A 17,268-nucleotide genomic window follows, 5' to 3' on the forward strand; every position below is an offset into this window, starting at 1 on the left:
GGCAACCACTAATTCGCTTTCTGTCTCTTCTGGATTATTGTTTGCTTTTTGTCTGGTGGATTTAAAAGGAATGATGGTATTGCATTTTCTATGCTATCACTTGCCTAAGAACTCCAGGCATTCCATCACTGAGCAGTTTAGGTTACTCTGCTACTCCTGGACCGAGAGACTGTGTGTGGGGGGTGAGGGATTTTCCCTGTTGTCAGTGGATAACCCTCTAGAGGCAAAGGCCAGTATGCAGGAGCTGCTACTGTCAGATGGCCAAAACGTGCCTCCTGATGCCAAGATGCTCTTCCTAGGATGGTTGGTCCTGATGTTATTCCATTGCCGCACATCTATGGGGCACGGATCAAAGGTGTGGAAGTGTTTTGTCCTCTGGACCCCCCACCTCCCTATGAAGCTGTGGTGAGCCAGACAGACCAGCAACAGGTACTGTCCACAGAGTTTCTCTCTGCTACGTTGATGGCAAGTGGGAAAAGCAGCCGGGCTTGGGAAGGGACCATGTCCTGCAGATCTTTTTAAGTTCACTCCAGTCCAGGTGATGGTTGAGTTGAGTATCAGCAGATAACCCTCTTTCCCCTGTGATGCAGGGATCTCCATTCCAAATGCCAGATGGGCCAGAAGCTGCCACCAGCCCATTGGAACCGATCTGCATACCAGTGACTCAGGGTAATAAATACATCATTGCTGCCCAAACTCATGACTCAGTAGATTAAAACGGATAAAATAATGATCTGTATGATACCGTGCTATCAACTTTTAGGGCTTACAAATAGGAGATACTGTGTGAACAGAAATGAAGATATCCTTAAAATCTCTTATGAATAACCAGGCTGTTTTCAGAAATGGATAACAGAGTTTAATTTGGCATTCCTGTGTTTTCTGATGCAAGATTTTTTTTTTCTTCTGTTAAAATAAGATGAGCTCTTTTAAAGGGACAAAAATGGTTTCATCCTTTGCAGAGTGATTTGCCCATTTATAACCTAGGACCTAGGTCATTCTGCCTTCACATGTACTGAACGCTGATTTCCAATCCTGTATTAAATAGTAGAGTCAATTTACATTTCTCCTTGTAACTTAAGGGAACAGCATTACCGCTTTCTCTCTTCGGAGAGGTTTTAAATGGTCCAGAGATTGTCCACGGGACAAAATTGCAAATGGTGATATATAATGGATCAACCTTTATCTATTTCAGACAGAGGTAGTTTTTCAACAGCACCATAGGAAATGGGTTTCTGTTCTGTCCTGTGCACCTTCCATCTTAAGTAGAATTATGCAGCAGGGTTCTGTTTCCTAAATGTGTTTGTAATTCTTCCATTTCTCAAAATAGTTTCCCAAACCACACCTAAGGCCCACAAGAGATAGGATTTTATTTTCCCGAGCAGCAGTCATCCAACTCCAGAGTGGTTTGACTGATTCATTATTGGCCGTGGGCTCTTTAACTTGGCTTTCCAGGAGTTCCAGCCTGGCCCGTGGTTACCGCCTCTGCCAGCATCAGCCCTGCAGCCCGCAGAGCAGCCCCTCACCAGTTCTGGTATTATTACCTTCCAGGATGAGTCAAGCTCATCCTGACTGTCAGACACATAACATGGCTAGGAGCTTCCCGGTGCTGCACCAGGATGCTTCACTGAAGAAGAGTCTAAGCATCTGTAGGCATTTTGGCACGGCTTCTTTCTCTGCTCTTGGATTTAGAGCGTTGTGTTTGTTTGTTCTAGGTGTGGAGGGGCCGTTTGGGGAGGCAGCATTTCCCACAGTGCTGGGAAATTAAAACTTAGCTGGGCCCGCAGCCCAAGCAAGTGCTATTAACTGTGTTACCCTTGTCCTGGCACGTTTGGGCTCACGGGTATTTCCTGCCCAACATTTTGAAGGCGCCAACTGGTGAAATAATTTATGTTTCTCTTCTTCCAAAAAAAAAAAATCAGGTGGGGACATTCCTAACACACCTGGAGAAGAAAGAGCATGCCTCTCAACTCCCAACTCAAACCAGACATGCCTGGCGAGGAGCCGGGGAGCCCTTCAGCCCCTGAGGACGAGATCCAGGAGTGACCCTGTGCTCCATCAGTCAGCAGAGAGAGGTGATGTCCGTCCCCAGGCTCTTTGCAGGGCCTGTGCTCATTTGCCGAAAGGTGCCAAGTGGCTCTAGCCACCCAAGGCCCTGCGGTTCAAGAGAGAGTTTGAGGGGGTTAAGAGGTCTTGGGAACGTAAGGTATTTTGCATGCACGTTAGGGACAGACATCTACCACGTCTTTTAAAGCTGGTAGGATTTTTTCTTGTCAAGTCACTATCATCAAAAGCATTTGGTTGCACGTGATACTGTGCTGGGGACCACATGAAGAAAGTCGTGCAAACGTAGATCCAGTTCCTAGATTCTCACTGTCCTGTGGGAATGAACGTTCTCCAGGAAAAGGTCACAGGGGTGTATTTGTTTTTACCCCTTCTATAATTTAATATTAGCTATCTTTTTGCTGTGTATGAGCAGATTTGAATTATTTAAATCTGACCTTGTTTTAAGCACTTCAGATACAGTGAAAGTCTAATGCTCCCTCTCCCTTCCTGTTTTGAGTTTGTGTATAGATGTTATTTGAATACTTCTAAATTTTAATAATTAAAATTTTTTTAATTTAAAATTGTGTTAAACTTAAAATAACACTGAATCTTCTTTCTGAGTATGACTATCTGAACATCTCCAAATACCTCTTCACCATAGAAAATTATAAAAAATAAAGGAAATAAAGGGAGAAAATGGAAATCTTCTGTAATCCCACCAGCACAGGCTTCTTTCAGTGACCTTTTCTAACCAGTGGCCCATGCTCTTGTCAAGCTCTGTGCAATACGGCTTTGCAGACTCTCTAGCCCTGCTCTGTCCCCGGCCCCACAGCACCCCCTAGTTCGGTTCTGTCCCTCTGACAGCGTGTGTTGTTTGCCGCAGCTCTGGACTGACCGTGTGGGAGCCAGAGAGAACAATCCTCTTGTCTCTCCAGCGGCTTCTGAGCAGGGAGGAGTCCCGCCGCCCTCTGCTCCCGAGCAGGCTGGCAGCCTGGCCCCTCAGCTCCCTGGACCGTCTTCACTGCGGGGTCCTCTGCCCCACCTGGCATGCTGAGGACGCGAGACGGCCACCTGCGGCTTCAGTGGGAACTTAGCTGTCTGCACAGCTTAGCGAGATCTTTCCAGAACCTGCTCCCCTTCTGCAGTTCTGCAGGGGCAAGGAAGACACGTGCCTCCCTGTTGGAGCCCTCTACTGGGAAAGGGACCAGTTGCCTTCGAGTGACTGAGTGTGGCCCTTGACTCTGTCCTCACACCTGAGAGTCTGTAGCAAGGGTTCCTGGGAGACCCCGGTTCTCTGTGACTTGCACGTGGCAGCCTAGGAAGACGGCTGCCAGCCTCTGCTTAGAGCTTCTCACGCCCACCTTTCCCCTTCCTGCCCTTGTGTTCCCACCCCATGCCTCCCTCCTTGAATATCTAGATTCCTGCTTCTCAGACCCTTGCAGACTGAAATCTCCAGTGTCGTGTACACTGAAGGCTGCTGGCTGCCTTATGAACACATGGAGACCAGGCCTGATTTCCCTTCACCCTCCTGCCAGGGCAGTAATATTCTGCCCGCCCTTATACCCTTGCCGAAGTAGGTAGTTGTGAAATTAGAGCCTGCATTGGATTTCCCAGGCCCGCGGCTGACTTCCAGGATGACGCGTACTTTTTCTGCACTCGGCTTCTCTTTCTAGTCAGCCGTAGCGCTACCTCCCCGCCACCACCCTGCCACCACCCTGCCACCACCCTGCCACGGTGCGAGCGTCAAAACTCTAAGTCAGTACAGTGCCCCTGAGGATGTTTAGGACAAAGGTACCGTCCACGTGAGCAGAGCATTCCATTCATCCCACAAGTCTCGTCTCTCCTCAGTCTCTCTCTTTAAGTGGCTTCTTCATCCTCCCTGCCTTGGAACATTCTTCCATCGGTCAACCAAAGTTTTCTGCCTGCTCCCCCACCCCGATATGCTGGTCATCACCTCATGAGACCATTGCTCTGTAACATTCTGGATGCTCTTCTCTGTCATCTGTCTTTACCTGGATTGCTGTGTTTATGTGGCACAATACAATATTTGGGGGCCATGAAATTACCCTTCAGGGAATAAGCTTGTGTCATAGTTGTTGGGTTTTTTTTCCTCTTCTTTCTGCAAGAGGAAAAGCAAGATGTGCATGGCCGTCGGCATTTGTCACTTGCTTTCCACGCCGAGTTTCATGATCTCTGCTGTTTCTGGTACAGGCGTGTGTTCACAGGGCTTGGCCAATGGGTGCGTGTTGCTTGTCTCTGTCCACAGCCGCCCCCGTGCTCAGCTGTGAAGCCGCGACTCAGACGGAGGGGAGACCGGATCCAACTGCGGTGACCTTGAGGAGAGGGTTTAGATCCAGAGCTTCGAGATGCCGACCGAGGTCTTTAATAGATTACAAATCTTACATGGACACCAAGCTGCTGGTGGCGAGGTTCCTGGAGCAGTCGTCCTGCAGGATGACCCCGGACATCCACGAACTTGTAGAAAACATTAAATCTGTTTTGAAGTCCGATGAGGAGCACATGGAAGAGGCCATCACGAGCGCCAGTTTTCTAGAACAGGTAGTTTTATTATTAATATCAGGCATGAGTAGGAGAACTCGTTTCCATAGCCGCTGAAGCGGCTTCTCTGCTTTCCTATCCCAGGCACAGAAAGGTCATGGTCACTGCATCGGGGTAATGGGCGTAGGAGGTCTGGGGAGGGAGAGGAGGACGGCTGTGTACTTTCTTCTCAGGTATGGTGACTTTTCCACAGCCTTCTCGGCCCAAGAGAAAAGAAATTTTTCCGGGATAAGGAAGCCTGCCTGGGAAGAAAAAAGGGTGCAACTCAGGGATGAAAGCAAAGGCTATGGGCAGTGCGGATACACTCAACATTCGACTTCCTAAGATGAAAGTTTCCCTTGATCTGACGTGTTTTTTTCAGCCCTTTGACGGTGATGGACAAATGTGAATTTTAATATTGGCAAGATTCTGGGAGCTGTTCACACTCCCATGAGATGTTTGGCGAAATTACCTACGCCAATAGAACTTAAGGGAACAAACACCTTTTCCTTTCCATGGATTAAAAAGTAAAAGGCAATCCCCAACCAGAAGCCACTGGTGAAAAGGTAAATTTTCCACTTGGGTGTCAGGCTTCTCATCTTTAAAGTGAAGGGCTGGACTAGGCGGTCTCTGCGCCTGTATCTCTGAGCGAATGGAACGTCCCTCTGACTAGAGCAGGGTTGGGTCGCCGCTTTCCTCACCCACCTCTTCTAAAGCAGCGTCTGCTTTCTAGGCCTTTACTCCATTGCTCTGTGCCTGTGGGGCGGTGGTTGTAGACCTCAGGGCCCAGTGGCTCCCGGGTGTTGCTTGGTTGTGCTTGTGAGTCTGATGTGCCCGTCAGATACTTCTTGAGTTGAATTGGCCTGATTCTCAGGGTCATTACCAGCTATAAAATCCTAGCTACGTTTTTAAGGCAGATTGAACGAATCCCCTTTTCACTTTGCTTTCTGTTCCCCTTCCCACCTGTTGGCCTCTTCTGACAGAAGCCAGAAGCCAAATTCTCTCCCATCCCTCAGGGGACCCTGGGGGGCAGGAGAGCAGTCTGATTACCCGTGGGAAGAGGTACACGAGCCATGGGCCCTCTGGTTTGTTTATGGAAACAGTGGTCAGCCAGTGGTCCTGGGTCAGGCTCCGGGGCATAGCCCGTGTGGAAGAGACTCGAACAACCGCGTGTCCCTGGTCTACTCCAGATGTCATTCCCTGCCTCCTTCCCTCTGGTCAGCCCCAGTTTCCATGATAAGCAGGAGCAAGTAGTTGGAGCCGCTGAGTTCCGGTGAGTTAAGAGCTGGGGCACCTGTGGAGCTATTGGTCTGGACCTTCTGCAAAGTTTTGCTGGAAACTTGCTTTGGGGAAAAAGAATAAGCACTTATAGTTCAACAGATGCAGTCGCTACAAATGTCTGCTAGGGATTTGTGTGCAGGCTGGATGAACATTCAGGGACTGGGATTGCTGCAGTGGAACCTGGGCCACCTGCTGGGGCTTCCAGAACTGGATCCCGGTGGTGAGGCAGCATGATGCCGCACCACTGCGCAAAAGAAAGACAGAGGGACAAGGGGAAGGGAGCCTTTATTTCTGATTCTGCCCAGCTTTAGCACATTTTCACCTTCACTAGTATTACTGGAATGTGTTTTTATATCCATTTTAACTTTACCAATATCAAAACCTCCTGTCCTAACTTACGATGTAACAACAGTAGACGTCTGTGAATGTTGGAATTTTCTTACTCAGGAAACCAAGACAGCCTTAAAGACAAAGATCATAATAGAGTGTTAGCAAAACTTAATGTCCCATCTTTGGGGGGAGTAACCTTATAATGACCTTAACATCTCAGAATGGTACAAACTAAGCAAAAAAATCGTCCAAATGATTGTTCTGTGATGTTAGCTGGTAATAAAGCACTTGAGTTTTTCCCAAGGTGCTGACAACAATATAGTTCATACAGACGTGAATGTGAATTTTTAAAAAATTAAAACACGACAGTTCTCCCCTTATCAATCCCTTTTGAATCAGAGATTTCTCATTTTTGCCATTAGATGATATATTTACAGTTATATATATGCTACATTGCAAAACAGATCTGAGTATGAACACTTTTAAGAGTTTTTCCAAATAAATTGGCCTAGTTTTTCTGTCGTTTATCATTTTACTGAAGACTTATCAGATCGATTAAAAGTGTCACTGGTTTTCATTGACATTTTATAAACTTATTACTTAGTAATGATCCCAGACCAGTGGTTATAAGATTTTCAAGTGCATCAGTATCACCTGGGTTCTTGTTAAAAACACAGATGCCCAAGCCCCAGTCCACCCTCCCGTGTTAGCATTGCTGTGGGGAGAGCAGGGAACCTGCGTTTCTAACAAGCTCTCCTCCCCTCCAGTGATGTGCAGGCCTAGTGAGAATTGCTGACTTGGATCACAGGGAAACTGGAAAAACCTGACGAGACCAATGTTAACTATAAAGCGGGAAATTGCAGTAAACAAATAAGTGTGGCAGGCCTACAGCTGAAGCAATAGAAAATTGGGGGAATTTCTTAGAAACTGTAGCAAAGAGGGAATATGTTAAGAGTCTTTCTGGAATTCCAAGTGGGTTCCACTTTGGGAAAGCTAAACATTACCTGATGAACTGAGAAGGTGGGTGTGAGGATCACATCTGGTGAAGCTGTTGTGACCCCTTGTAACCCTGTTTGTTCTCCCGAAGATCATGGCCCCGACGCAGCCCAGCCCGCCCCAGGCCCATGTGCTGCCCTCGCGGAGACGGCCTGGCCTGCTGCACCTGCGGAGCTGCGGGGACCTGAGCACCTTTGTCCCGGCGGGGAGGCCGAGAGCCGAGAGGAGGCCGCGGCGAGCGGAGGCTGAGAGGCCGCACAGCCTCATCGGGGTCATCCGAGAGACCGTCCTGTGAGGCTGCGGATCAGGGCCCTCTGAGGAGCAGGCGGAAGGTGGCCCTGGAAGGCAGGGAGCCACTCCCCAGGACAGATCCCCTCCTTTACCCTGGAGCTTCCTGACTGGGAATTGGGGTCCCCCTCTGGGTACCCCTCACAAAGGGGGGTGCTCCACAGAACATTTAATCCCGGCTCTTTGTGCCCCTTTCTGCTTGCTGGGGGAACTTGAGGGTTCTTCTGGGCCCATTTGGCTTTTGGATGCGCCGAGTTGGGAGTCTGTAAATGAAGCGGGGTCTCCTCTGCCCAGGTCTGCCCTGCGGTGCAAGAAATGGCCCGGGACCCTGTGCCCACCAACCCCTCGCGGCCCTCCTCCTCATGAGCAGATCCCCTCCCTGGAAGGCAGGTCTGCGGGGCTGCTATTTATGGCTGCCTGCGGCCTGTGCTGCCAAATGAGAGAGGAGCCCGGAAGCAGGATGAGTAATGCCAGTATTCTGCAGTCAAGCCTCCTGTTAGGTCACTTTCAAATCCCCCTCTCTTTAGGAAAAACAGGAAACGTGTTCCGTGACAGATTTTAATGAAAGACATTTAGGGAGAGAATTCTTGTTAATTCCATTTATTCATGCTTGCAAAACTAGAGATGGCTGAGGCAGAATTGAGAATAAATATGTTTACCTTGGATCTCCGGGCTCCCTGTGCAACATTTGTTTATGTGGAGGTGGCCAGGCCTTACCTTCTGAAGGGCTTGGAATTTGGATTGGTGGTAGTCAGGTGGTCAGATCCGGGCAGGCCACCAAACCAGCTTAATCTCCAAAGCACCCGAGCCCCATGGATAACGGTGCATCCTTCATCCGTTCGGCCAGCACTTGGCTTCCCAAAGCTGCCTTCCCTTGGCCCATGAGCAGTAAATCAGTAAAGTGATTACGGATTGAGGATTAGTGCTAAAAAGGATGGAGGCCATCAGAGAAGCTTCTTTCAGGAAGTGGCATTTAAGCTGGACTGGATTTTCAGGGTCAGGATAGGGTGTTCCAGGCAGAGGGAACAGTCAGTGCAAGGGCACCCAGCACTAGAGACCACAGTGACCGCAGCCCAGGGTGAGGGGAGAGGTGGGAGGAGCCTCAGGCTGGATTTTATGCTAATAATGAGATATGATGGAAGAGTCTGCAATGGAAGAGTGCAGGTTTAGTTACATTTCAGGTGATCACTGTTCCACGTGGACGTTGGTTTAGGACAGGATCTGGGATGAAGTGGAGCTGAGGAGCAGCAGAGAGGCTGTGTGCTCAGAGGCCGGCTGTCCTTGCCGGCACCGCCTGGGCTCCAGGTGCTATGCTGGCAGCATACACCTTCATGTTGCCCTCACAGCCACGTACGAGGTGGAAGCTGTGACTGTCCACATTTTACAGATAGGAAAATGAGGTTCGGTAACTTGCCCAGGATCACTCAGATGTTAAGTGCTAGAGGTGCCATTCTTGCCCAGGCCACCTGTCTCCAGAAAGCACTCCATCCCTCGATTTGCCAGATAGTAGTAGTTTGCCATTTCGTGTCTCTAAGCAAGTGGTTGCTGAGACCTCTAGCTTGGTTTGTGGAAGCACAGACTCCTCCGCTCCAAGCCCACAAACCGGGCCAGAGTGGGAACTGGGGTGAGGTCAGGAGACTGAGTAAAGACACTCTATGGCACTGGGCTGGGGTGGAAAGTGGCAGTGGAAACAGATCTGGAAATGAAGGGGTTTGGGGGGCTGTAAACAGGCTGCGATCTGGCCCACTACCCTGGGGTGAGCTGCATTTGTGGAGGAGGTTTAAAGGGGCTTCCTAGGACGACAGTTTCCCTGTTCCATACACCTGTGTCCAGGCACTGAATTCCCCCAGCATGGAAGCAGTCTTTCCGTTTCTCTGGAAGTCCCCGTGGTCAGCAGCATAGCTGCCCACGGGGGCCTGGCCCGCTTTCCCTGGGGCAACCCCTGCCCTCTGTGGGGACCTCCACTGTGCTGCCAGCCCCTCACCTCCCCCGGCTCGCTGTCTGCATAAACGGCCCACGCTGCCCCGGCTGGCTGCTCTCCTCTTTACTCCTGTTTATTTTTTCCAGCCTAGTGTCTCCAGGTGAGGCCCAGGAGCTCTCAGCCACCAATTTGCTGCTCCTTCATGGTCCTTCAGGGAGAGCAGGACCGCCTTACCCCTCTCAGCCATGGCTGGCCTTTCTCACATCTCTAGGTTTATGTTGTTTCCCACCTTGGGAGGGGCGTCCCGTTTCGTCTTCCTTCTGACGTCCTCACCACTCGCCTCCAGCTATCACTGCAGACCTCACTGTCTACCTTGAAGGCTCAGGGAAGGCAGATGGGGCTGCAGGTGTGGACGGTGTCTGCTTCTAGCCTAGGGGGACCAGCCCCAGAGATGGTCCCAGCCACCCTGAGGAGACCCCAGCAATAACCGGAGAGGACGGGAACAGGAGGGCATCACCATCAGCAGGAAGTGGGACTGTCTCAGCTTTGAAGACTTGGCCCTGCAGCCTGGGGAAAGTCCCACCTGTTTCCAGCACCTGAAGGTATTGGTGAAGTCAGACAACTGACTTCCGTCTTGCTTCTCAGACTTTAAGGAATATTAAAGTAAAAATATATGTACTATACATTACAATATATATTATAATATGTAATATAACATTTTATATGTCATTGCCTTGGAAGAGAACTTAGCAGTTCACCTCCCTGTTAGTTTGCTGGGCATAATATCCTTTAAAATACGTAGGCATTAATAATGTGATATTTATGGGTTCGCATAACTGAATGTACGGGGGAGGGCCCTGTTGCATTTGGAGTACCTTAAGAGTCCAGTCCAGAGGTGGTAACAAAGCATGTCAAATATAGTTATCAAAATTACACCAGAAGGTTGATTAATTGTCATGAGGGGTGTTTGGAATAAGTTGCGCTGGTGAAGTGATGTTGAAGGTCTGCGGCTGGCTCGCAGCAGCGCTGGACAGTCAGCGTTGCTTCTGCATCAGTGCGGAGTAGGAATCTGGTCCCCACGCCCTGAGATTGTTGTGGGAGGGGCTGGGACACAGGCTGCTCCTTCAGAGTGTTGTTGCCTCTGCCTTGACCTTTCACGGAAGCCATGTGTCCAAGTGTCTGAGGACGGAGCAGGACTTTCCCAGGCTTACCAGCTGTTTCGTGCAGACTTGCCAGTGAGTGTTTTTGTCTGGCTAGCAGAATTTTCCCCAAGACTTGCTTTCTTTGGAGCATCCTAACGGTGAGGTGTAAGGACGGGGCCCATGGCCCCTAACTGCCTGTGGTTACCCCACTTTACCAGAAGAACTAGCATTTGCTGAACAGCCATGTTTGCGAGGTCCGGTCACTCTCCCCCTTCAGTCTGCAGATGGGGAAACTGAGGCAGAGAGCTATGTGCAGAGCAGCAGGAGATCTATGCTTCCAGCTCCTGGACCGGGGCTGTTGGTGCAGGTCAGAGCTTCTGAACTGTTTGGGATGAAGGACCAGTTCTCTTCTCTCCAATCCGACACAGAGCAAAAACGTTTGTAAATTATAATAAACTGACTAAAAACTATCTTAGTCAGCTCAGGCTGCTGTAACAGCATACCATAGACTGGGTGCCTTAAACAACAGAAATATTTATTTCTCATGGTTCTGGAGGCTGGGAAATCCAAGATCAAAGACTCAGCACCTGGTGAGAACAGCCACCTTCCTGGCTTGGAGACCGCTGCCTTCTTGCTGCGTCTTCACGTGGAGGAGAGAGAGCCCTGGTCTCTTCATCTTACAGGGGCACCTTACAAGGGCAGTCCTATCATGGGAGCTTCACCCTCAGTTCCTTATCTAAGCCCAGTCATCTGCCAAAGGTCCTACATCCAAATACCATCACACTGGAGACAGAGCTCAACATACGGATTTTGAGGGGACATAAACATTCAGTCCATAGCACTGATTTACCAGGGTAAGGAAATAATAGCAATTTAAAAAAGACATAACAAATGCAGTGCCCGCCCCCGCCTTGTGTTAAATAAACTTTATTTTTAAGAGTAGCTTTAGGTTCACAGCAAAGTTGAGTGTAAAGTACAGAGAGGTCTTCTGTGTCTCCTGCCCCCACACACGTGCAGACTCCCCCAGTATCAACATCCCGCAGCAGAGTGATGCATTCTTCGTAACCAAGGCCCCTACGCTGACACCTCGTTGTCACTCCAAGTCCATAGTTTACACGAGGGGTCAGTCTTGGTATTGTATATTCTGTGGGTTTTAGCAAATGAATAATGACGTGTATCTACCATTACACTATGACGCAGAATAGTTTCTCTGCCCTAAACATCCTTGGTGCTTTGCCAGCTCATCTCTCCCTCCCTGCAACCCCTGGCAACCACTAATCCTTTCACTGCCTCCATAGTTTTTCGCCTTTTCCAAAATGTCCAATATAGTTAGAGTCACACAGGATGAGGCTTCTTCAGGTTGGCTTCTTTCACGTCTCTCTCTGCTATTAAGTTTCCTCCATGTCTTTTCACGGCCTAATGGCTCATTTAATTCCCTTATTAGATTATTAGATTCAACCGTCGTAATAGTAACTCTAGCCGGTTAACATTTCAGAACAGCCTTGTTTCTGAACTTGCTCTTGTCAGGGACCAGGAACAAAGAGTTCTCGGCTCAGGTCTGCGGCCCACACTTCGAGTTGGCTGGTATCTCGAGCACAGTGTTGAGGAGTAGCGGAGGCCATCGACATCCTTGCTTTGCTCCTGATCTTAGAGGAAATGCCTCTGATGCTTCCTCATTAAATAAGAGCTTAAGGTAGATTTTATGCGTTCTATCCTAATAAGGTGTACTTACACCTCAGTTCCTAAGTTCTTGAGTGTTTGGGTTTTTTCATGAAGGGGTATTAAATTTTTCTCAGCATTGAGAGGGATAATCATGATTTTTCTTTTTAGTTTTTTTTTTAATGTGGGCTGTAATGTTAATAGATTTCTAATAGTGAACCAACCTTGCATTATTGAATAAATCCCTCTTATTCATGGTGTATTATTTTCTGAATGTGATTTTTAGATTCATTGTGTTTGCTAACATTTTGTTTAGAAATTTTCCAATGATATTTATGAACAATACTGGTCGGTATATTTCTTAATCTCTGGGGCAGGTATCAGTGTTATATTTGCTCCATAAGACAAATTATATTTGAAAGGAACCAGATTAAAAATAATTAAAATAACAACACTGATAGTAGGGGCTATTAAGAAAAATAAAGTATGATAAAGGGGTAGGAGGTGATGGGCATTGTTGCTTCAGAAAGAGTGATCAGGTTAGGCTGCCCTAGAGGAGGTGCTCAGAGAAATTCTCTCTGTTGAGGTGAAATTTCAGCAGAAAGTGGATGAAATGAGAGTGAGCCACATGCCTTTCTTTGCTCAGCAAGGGCAAAGGCCCTGAGGCAGGAGTGCTCTCTGTGTGTGTTCAAGGACTATTGTGAATGGAATGGGGTGAGCAAAGGAGAGACTGATAGGAAATGAGATCAGAGAGGCAGCCAGGGACCAGACCATACAGAGCTGTTGTAAGGCCCTTGGTTTTATTTTATTTTGTTAATTTTTATTATAGTGTAATTGATACATAATGTCATAAAAGTTACTGGTGTACAATGTAGTGATTCACAATTTTTAAAGGTTATACGCTACTTATAGTTATTATGAAACATTGGCTATATTCCCTGTGTTGGACGATATATCCTTGTAATTTATTTTATACAGAATACTTTGGACTTCTTAATCCTCTACCCTCATATTGCCCCTCCCCCTTCCCCATCCCCACTGGTAACCACAGGTTTGTTCTCTGTATCTGTGAATCCATTTCTTTTTTGTTATATTCACTAGTTTGTTTTATTTTTTAGATTCCACTTATAGGTGATATCATATGGTTTTTGTCTTTCTCTGTTTGATTTACTTCACTTAACATAGTACTCTCCAAGTCCATCCATGTTGTTGCATGTGGCAAAATTCTATTCTTTTTATGGTTGAGTAGTATTCCATTGTATATACCATATCTTCTTTATTCATTCGTCTGTTGATGGACACTTAGGTTGCTTTCATATCTTGGCAACTGTAAATAATGCTGCTATGATCATTGGGGTGCCATGTACCTTTTTGAATTTGTGTTTTTGTTTTTTTCAGTTATATACCCAGGAGTGGAATTGCTAGGTCATATGGTAGTTCTGTTTTTAGTTTTTGGGGAAACCTCTGTACTATTTTCCATAGTGGCCGCACCAATTTACATTCCCATCCACAGTGTATGAGGGTTCTGAGGCCCTTGGTTTTAGTCTACGTGTGATGAGACCTGGTTGGAAGGATTTGAGCAGGGGGATTAACATGATTTCACCATGTTAATGGGTTCATTCTGCCTACTAGTTGGAGGGGGAGGTGGAGAGAAGAGAGAAAGCAGGAGACCCGTTAGGAGGCGGCTGCATTTTAATCCAGGAAGCGATGGTGGTGGCTTGTTCTGAGGAGAGCTCAGTGGAGGTCATGAGTAACATGGCCAGATTCAGACGTGGCTCCTGCCACAACCGTTTATGTCCACTAGACAGTGCCGCTGACCTAAGAGAATGAAGTTTCTGTCGCTTTCGTAAGTTTCTAGCCAATCGGTGACCTTTCTTTGAACAAACACCTGTATTCTGCACCATGTGCCAGGCACTCTGCCAGGTGTAATGGGTGAAGAAGTGAGCAGGACAGATGTGGTGCCCACCCACCTGGCACTCACAGAATAGCAGGGAAGAGTGGTGGATTAAAGATGCTGTACAGTACAGTGTGATACATGCTGTACAGAGCACTTGAGGCATCACACAGCAGCAAGCAAGTCATTCCGGGTGGGGGCACGGAGGACTGAAGAGGCTTTCCACAAGCTGAAAGGTACTCACTCCTGCAGCAGGCGTTACAGGCAGAGAATGCAGTGGCAATGGGAAAAGCAGTATGTAGGGACAAGACGGTGTCAAGGAACAGTGAGGAGCTGCAGAAGATGAGGTAGGACGAGAGTTAGAACCAGGCTTGCAAAGCCCCTGGAATGCCATGCTAAGTCGATTGGACTTTAACTTGGAGGCACGTGGGAGCCTCTGAAAGAGCCTGGGGGCAGATGGAGCATGAATTAACAGTGGATAAAACTGGAAATATGAACCCCTGTTGAAATGTTATTGCTAATACCATCAGGAAAGGTTCAGGATTTAAGAACAAAGATAATAATTGCAGCACAATGTGAAATACCAAGAAAAAAACTGAAATAGGCCTATTATCCAGCAAGAAGACTAGTTATAATGTTTTGCATTAAGATCTTAAAAAATTGTATGTGATAGATTAATATATTGCCGTTAAAAATGTTTTCAAAGAACTCTTAAAGGTGATACAGGAAAAATGAGGCACAAGAGGATGACTGTGCCCCAGGTCTCCGTTGAGTCCCTGGGACGTGCCCCGCCAAGTGAGGGTCCTTGGCTTCACACAAGAAAGAATTCAAGAACAAGTCATAGTTGAATAAAAGTAGGTTTATTCAGAGAGATACACACTCCATAGGCTGTATGCGGGCCACCTTACTCAGAAGGGAGAGTGCAGGCCTCAGAGCAGGGGGCCGGCTAGGAAAATGAGATTGGCCCGAGATGTGGGGGTTGTTAGTTTTTTGGGCTCAGTAACTTTATATACTAACAAGTGGGAGGATTATTCCGACTACTTTGGGGAAGGGGCTGGGAGTCCCAGGAACTGGGCCACCACGCAGTTTGTGACCTTTTATGGTCAGCCTCGAAACTGTCAGAGGCACCTGTGGGAGGGCCATTTAGCATGCTGTTGTGTTTTAATGGGCGTATATTGAAGCTCAAAGTCTACTGGGAGTTGAATCTTCCACCGTCTTGGTCCTAATTGCTGTGTTATTCTTTTAATGGCTGTGCGCTGTCCCCTTCCCTCCTGTCTCAGTGGCATGGAAAGAGTTTATTGAGAGAATGTTAACTGAAAGACACAGGATCTAGGAAATACAGCGCAACACATAATACACAATCTGAAAGGAAACACACCAAAAAGCTCCCAGTGATTCCCTCTTAGCTTACATATGATTGCCATTTTTTCCCTTTTCTAAAGCTTTGAAAAATTTCACATGAATATGCATTCGTTTTGTAATCAGAAAAAAATAGTTATAACCAAAAATTTAAAAATAAAATAAGGACTTAACGTAATATGATCAAAAGCGTGGCCCTAAGAACCTGATGTAGAGGACTAAATACTTTGGAAGCAGAATTGGGAGAACTTGCTGGCTGGTAGGATGTGGGGAAGAGAGTATAAGATACCCGGAGCATCATCTATTCAGTCCCTTCTCCATGCAGCAGCCAGAGCAAACCTGTTAGAACATTTGTCGGATCAAGTTCCTGCTCTGTTCAAAACCCTCCGGTGGCTCCCACCTGGCTCAGAATAAAAGCCAGAATCCTAGTCACTTAGAGGGCCCCACATGAGAGCTCCCGCCCCACCCTAGGGTAATCTCTGGCTGGGTCCTCTCTTACCTTCTCCCTCCCTCTCACCCTCTGTTCACGTTGCTCTGACTTCCTCCCTATTTCTAAGCTTGTTCCTGACTCAGGGCCTTTGTACTTGCCCTCTCCCTGCCTGGAATGCTTTCTGATCTCTTTGTCTTGCTCTCTCACCTCCATCAAGTCTTAACTCAAACATCCCTCATCAGTGAAGCCGTTCTGGCCACCCTTTCCAAAACTGCAACCCTCTGGCACTCCTGTCATTTCTCTGCCTAATTTTTCTCCCTAGGACACATCAGACTTAATACAACTATATATTTTACTTGTTTGTTTTTTGTCGCTTCCATTAGAACATAAGTTGCAGGAGAGCAGGGATTTTGTTTGTTTTGTTTGCTGTAGTCTCCTGGCACAGAATTAACCATAAATAAATGCTAGTTAACTGAATTAATGACTGTAATCTAAACAGAGAACCCAAACATTCCATTTGCCACCAAAAGGCCACCAGATTTACCATTGGTTATTTAGTAAAAGCCATCTGATGGCGAGACTTCTTGGTGCATTTCGAGTCTATTTTTAAGAATTCCAATCCCATGTGATTTGTTTATTGGTTTCTTTGTTTTCAGGACTAACATAGCTCTAGTGTGGCTTAGAGATTGGGGGTGGAGGTGGGCAATGGAGGCAGGGACTCTGGGAGAAGAAAGGATGGGGTCGCCAGGTCTGATCCCTAGGAGCAGGTGAAAGCACCGTCCTTGGTGTGCTCCCTGCAGCGTGGTGCCCAGGATGCTCTGGCAGCTGCTGCGGGACTGGTTCTGGCTGGGGAAGCACGAGTCCACGGGCAGAGTCAGCCAGTTCTGCGTGGGGGAATTTCTGGGCATTGATACCCAACCTCCACTGAGAAGGCTACCCCAAGTCAATGCCACACATGCCCAGGGTGAGCTGTGCTTGTGGCCCCCCAGGTGCCCCTTGCTTCTGGTGTCCAAAGCTGAAGAGTCCCAGCCCAGGAAAAACGCCACCCCTTGGCTACATTGGCTGGGACCTCTGGCCCCCTGGCCAATGAGAGCCACTGCGCTGGAACGAACTCAGGATCGGGGATGGAGAAGGCTCCTCTTCCTCTCCTGCCTCCAAGCTCTATCCAGATGTCTCCTCGCCATCTATTCTATTTTTGTACAGAAGTAACTTGAGCAAAGCAGTAGAATGGGGAGGTTTTATTCCACACCGCATCTTCTGCTATAGATAAGCCAAGGGAACACCAGTTGACTGTTTTCTCGTTTACTAAAAAGAAATGTGGATAAGCAAACCACAGGGAGTGCAGCTACACCATGCCAGCCCTCAGACTTCCCTCTGGACCCAG

The 17,268-nt window shown here is 47.8% G+C and overlaps 1 protein-coding gene across 7 annotated transcripts in view; it reads left to right on the forward strand.

Annotated features, from left to right (window-relative positions):
• ENTREP1 (endosomal transmembrane epsin interactor 1) overlaps nucleotides 1-8,144 on the forward strand; it is an 85,393-nt gene extending 77,249 nt beyond the window's left edge. For 6 of the 7 annotated variants that reach the window (XM_010952749.3, XM_045515094.2, XM_010952750.3 and 3 more), the window contains 5 exons: nucleotides 300-429; nucleotides 591-669; nucleotides 1,923-2,075; nucleotides 4,313-4,605; nucleotides 7,283-8,144. In XM_010952749.3, coding sequence (XP_010951051.1) covers nucleotides 300-429; nucleotides 591-669; nucleotides 1,923-2,075; nucleotides 4,313-4,605; nucleotides 7,283-7,486 — 859 coding nt within the window. In that variant the 3' untranslated portion in view covers nucleotides 7,487-8,144. Of the gene's footprint in view, nucleotides 1-299; nucleotides 430-590; nucleotides 670-1,922; nucleotides 2,076-4,312; nucleotides 4,606-4,966; nucleotides 5,151-7,282 lie in introns of all 7 variants that reach the window. The other variant, XR_012506368.1, reaches the window with a different exon arrangement.
• Nucleotides 8,145-17,268: the final 9,124 nt, after the last annotated feature.

This window comes from Camelus bactrianus, chromosome 4 (genome assembly GCF_048773025.1).
Source record: "Camelus bactrianus isolate YW-2024 breed Bactrian camel chromosome 4, ASM4877302v1, whole genome shotgun sequence".
NCBI classification, from domain to species: domain Eukaryota; kingdom Metazoa; phylum Chordata; class Mammalia; order Artiodactyla; family Camelidae; genus Camelus; species Camelus bactrianus.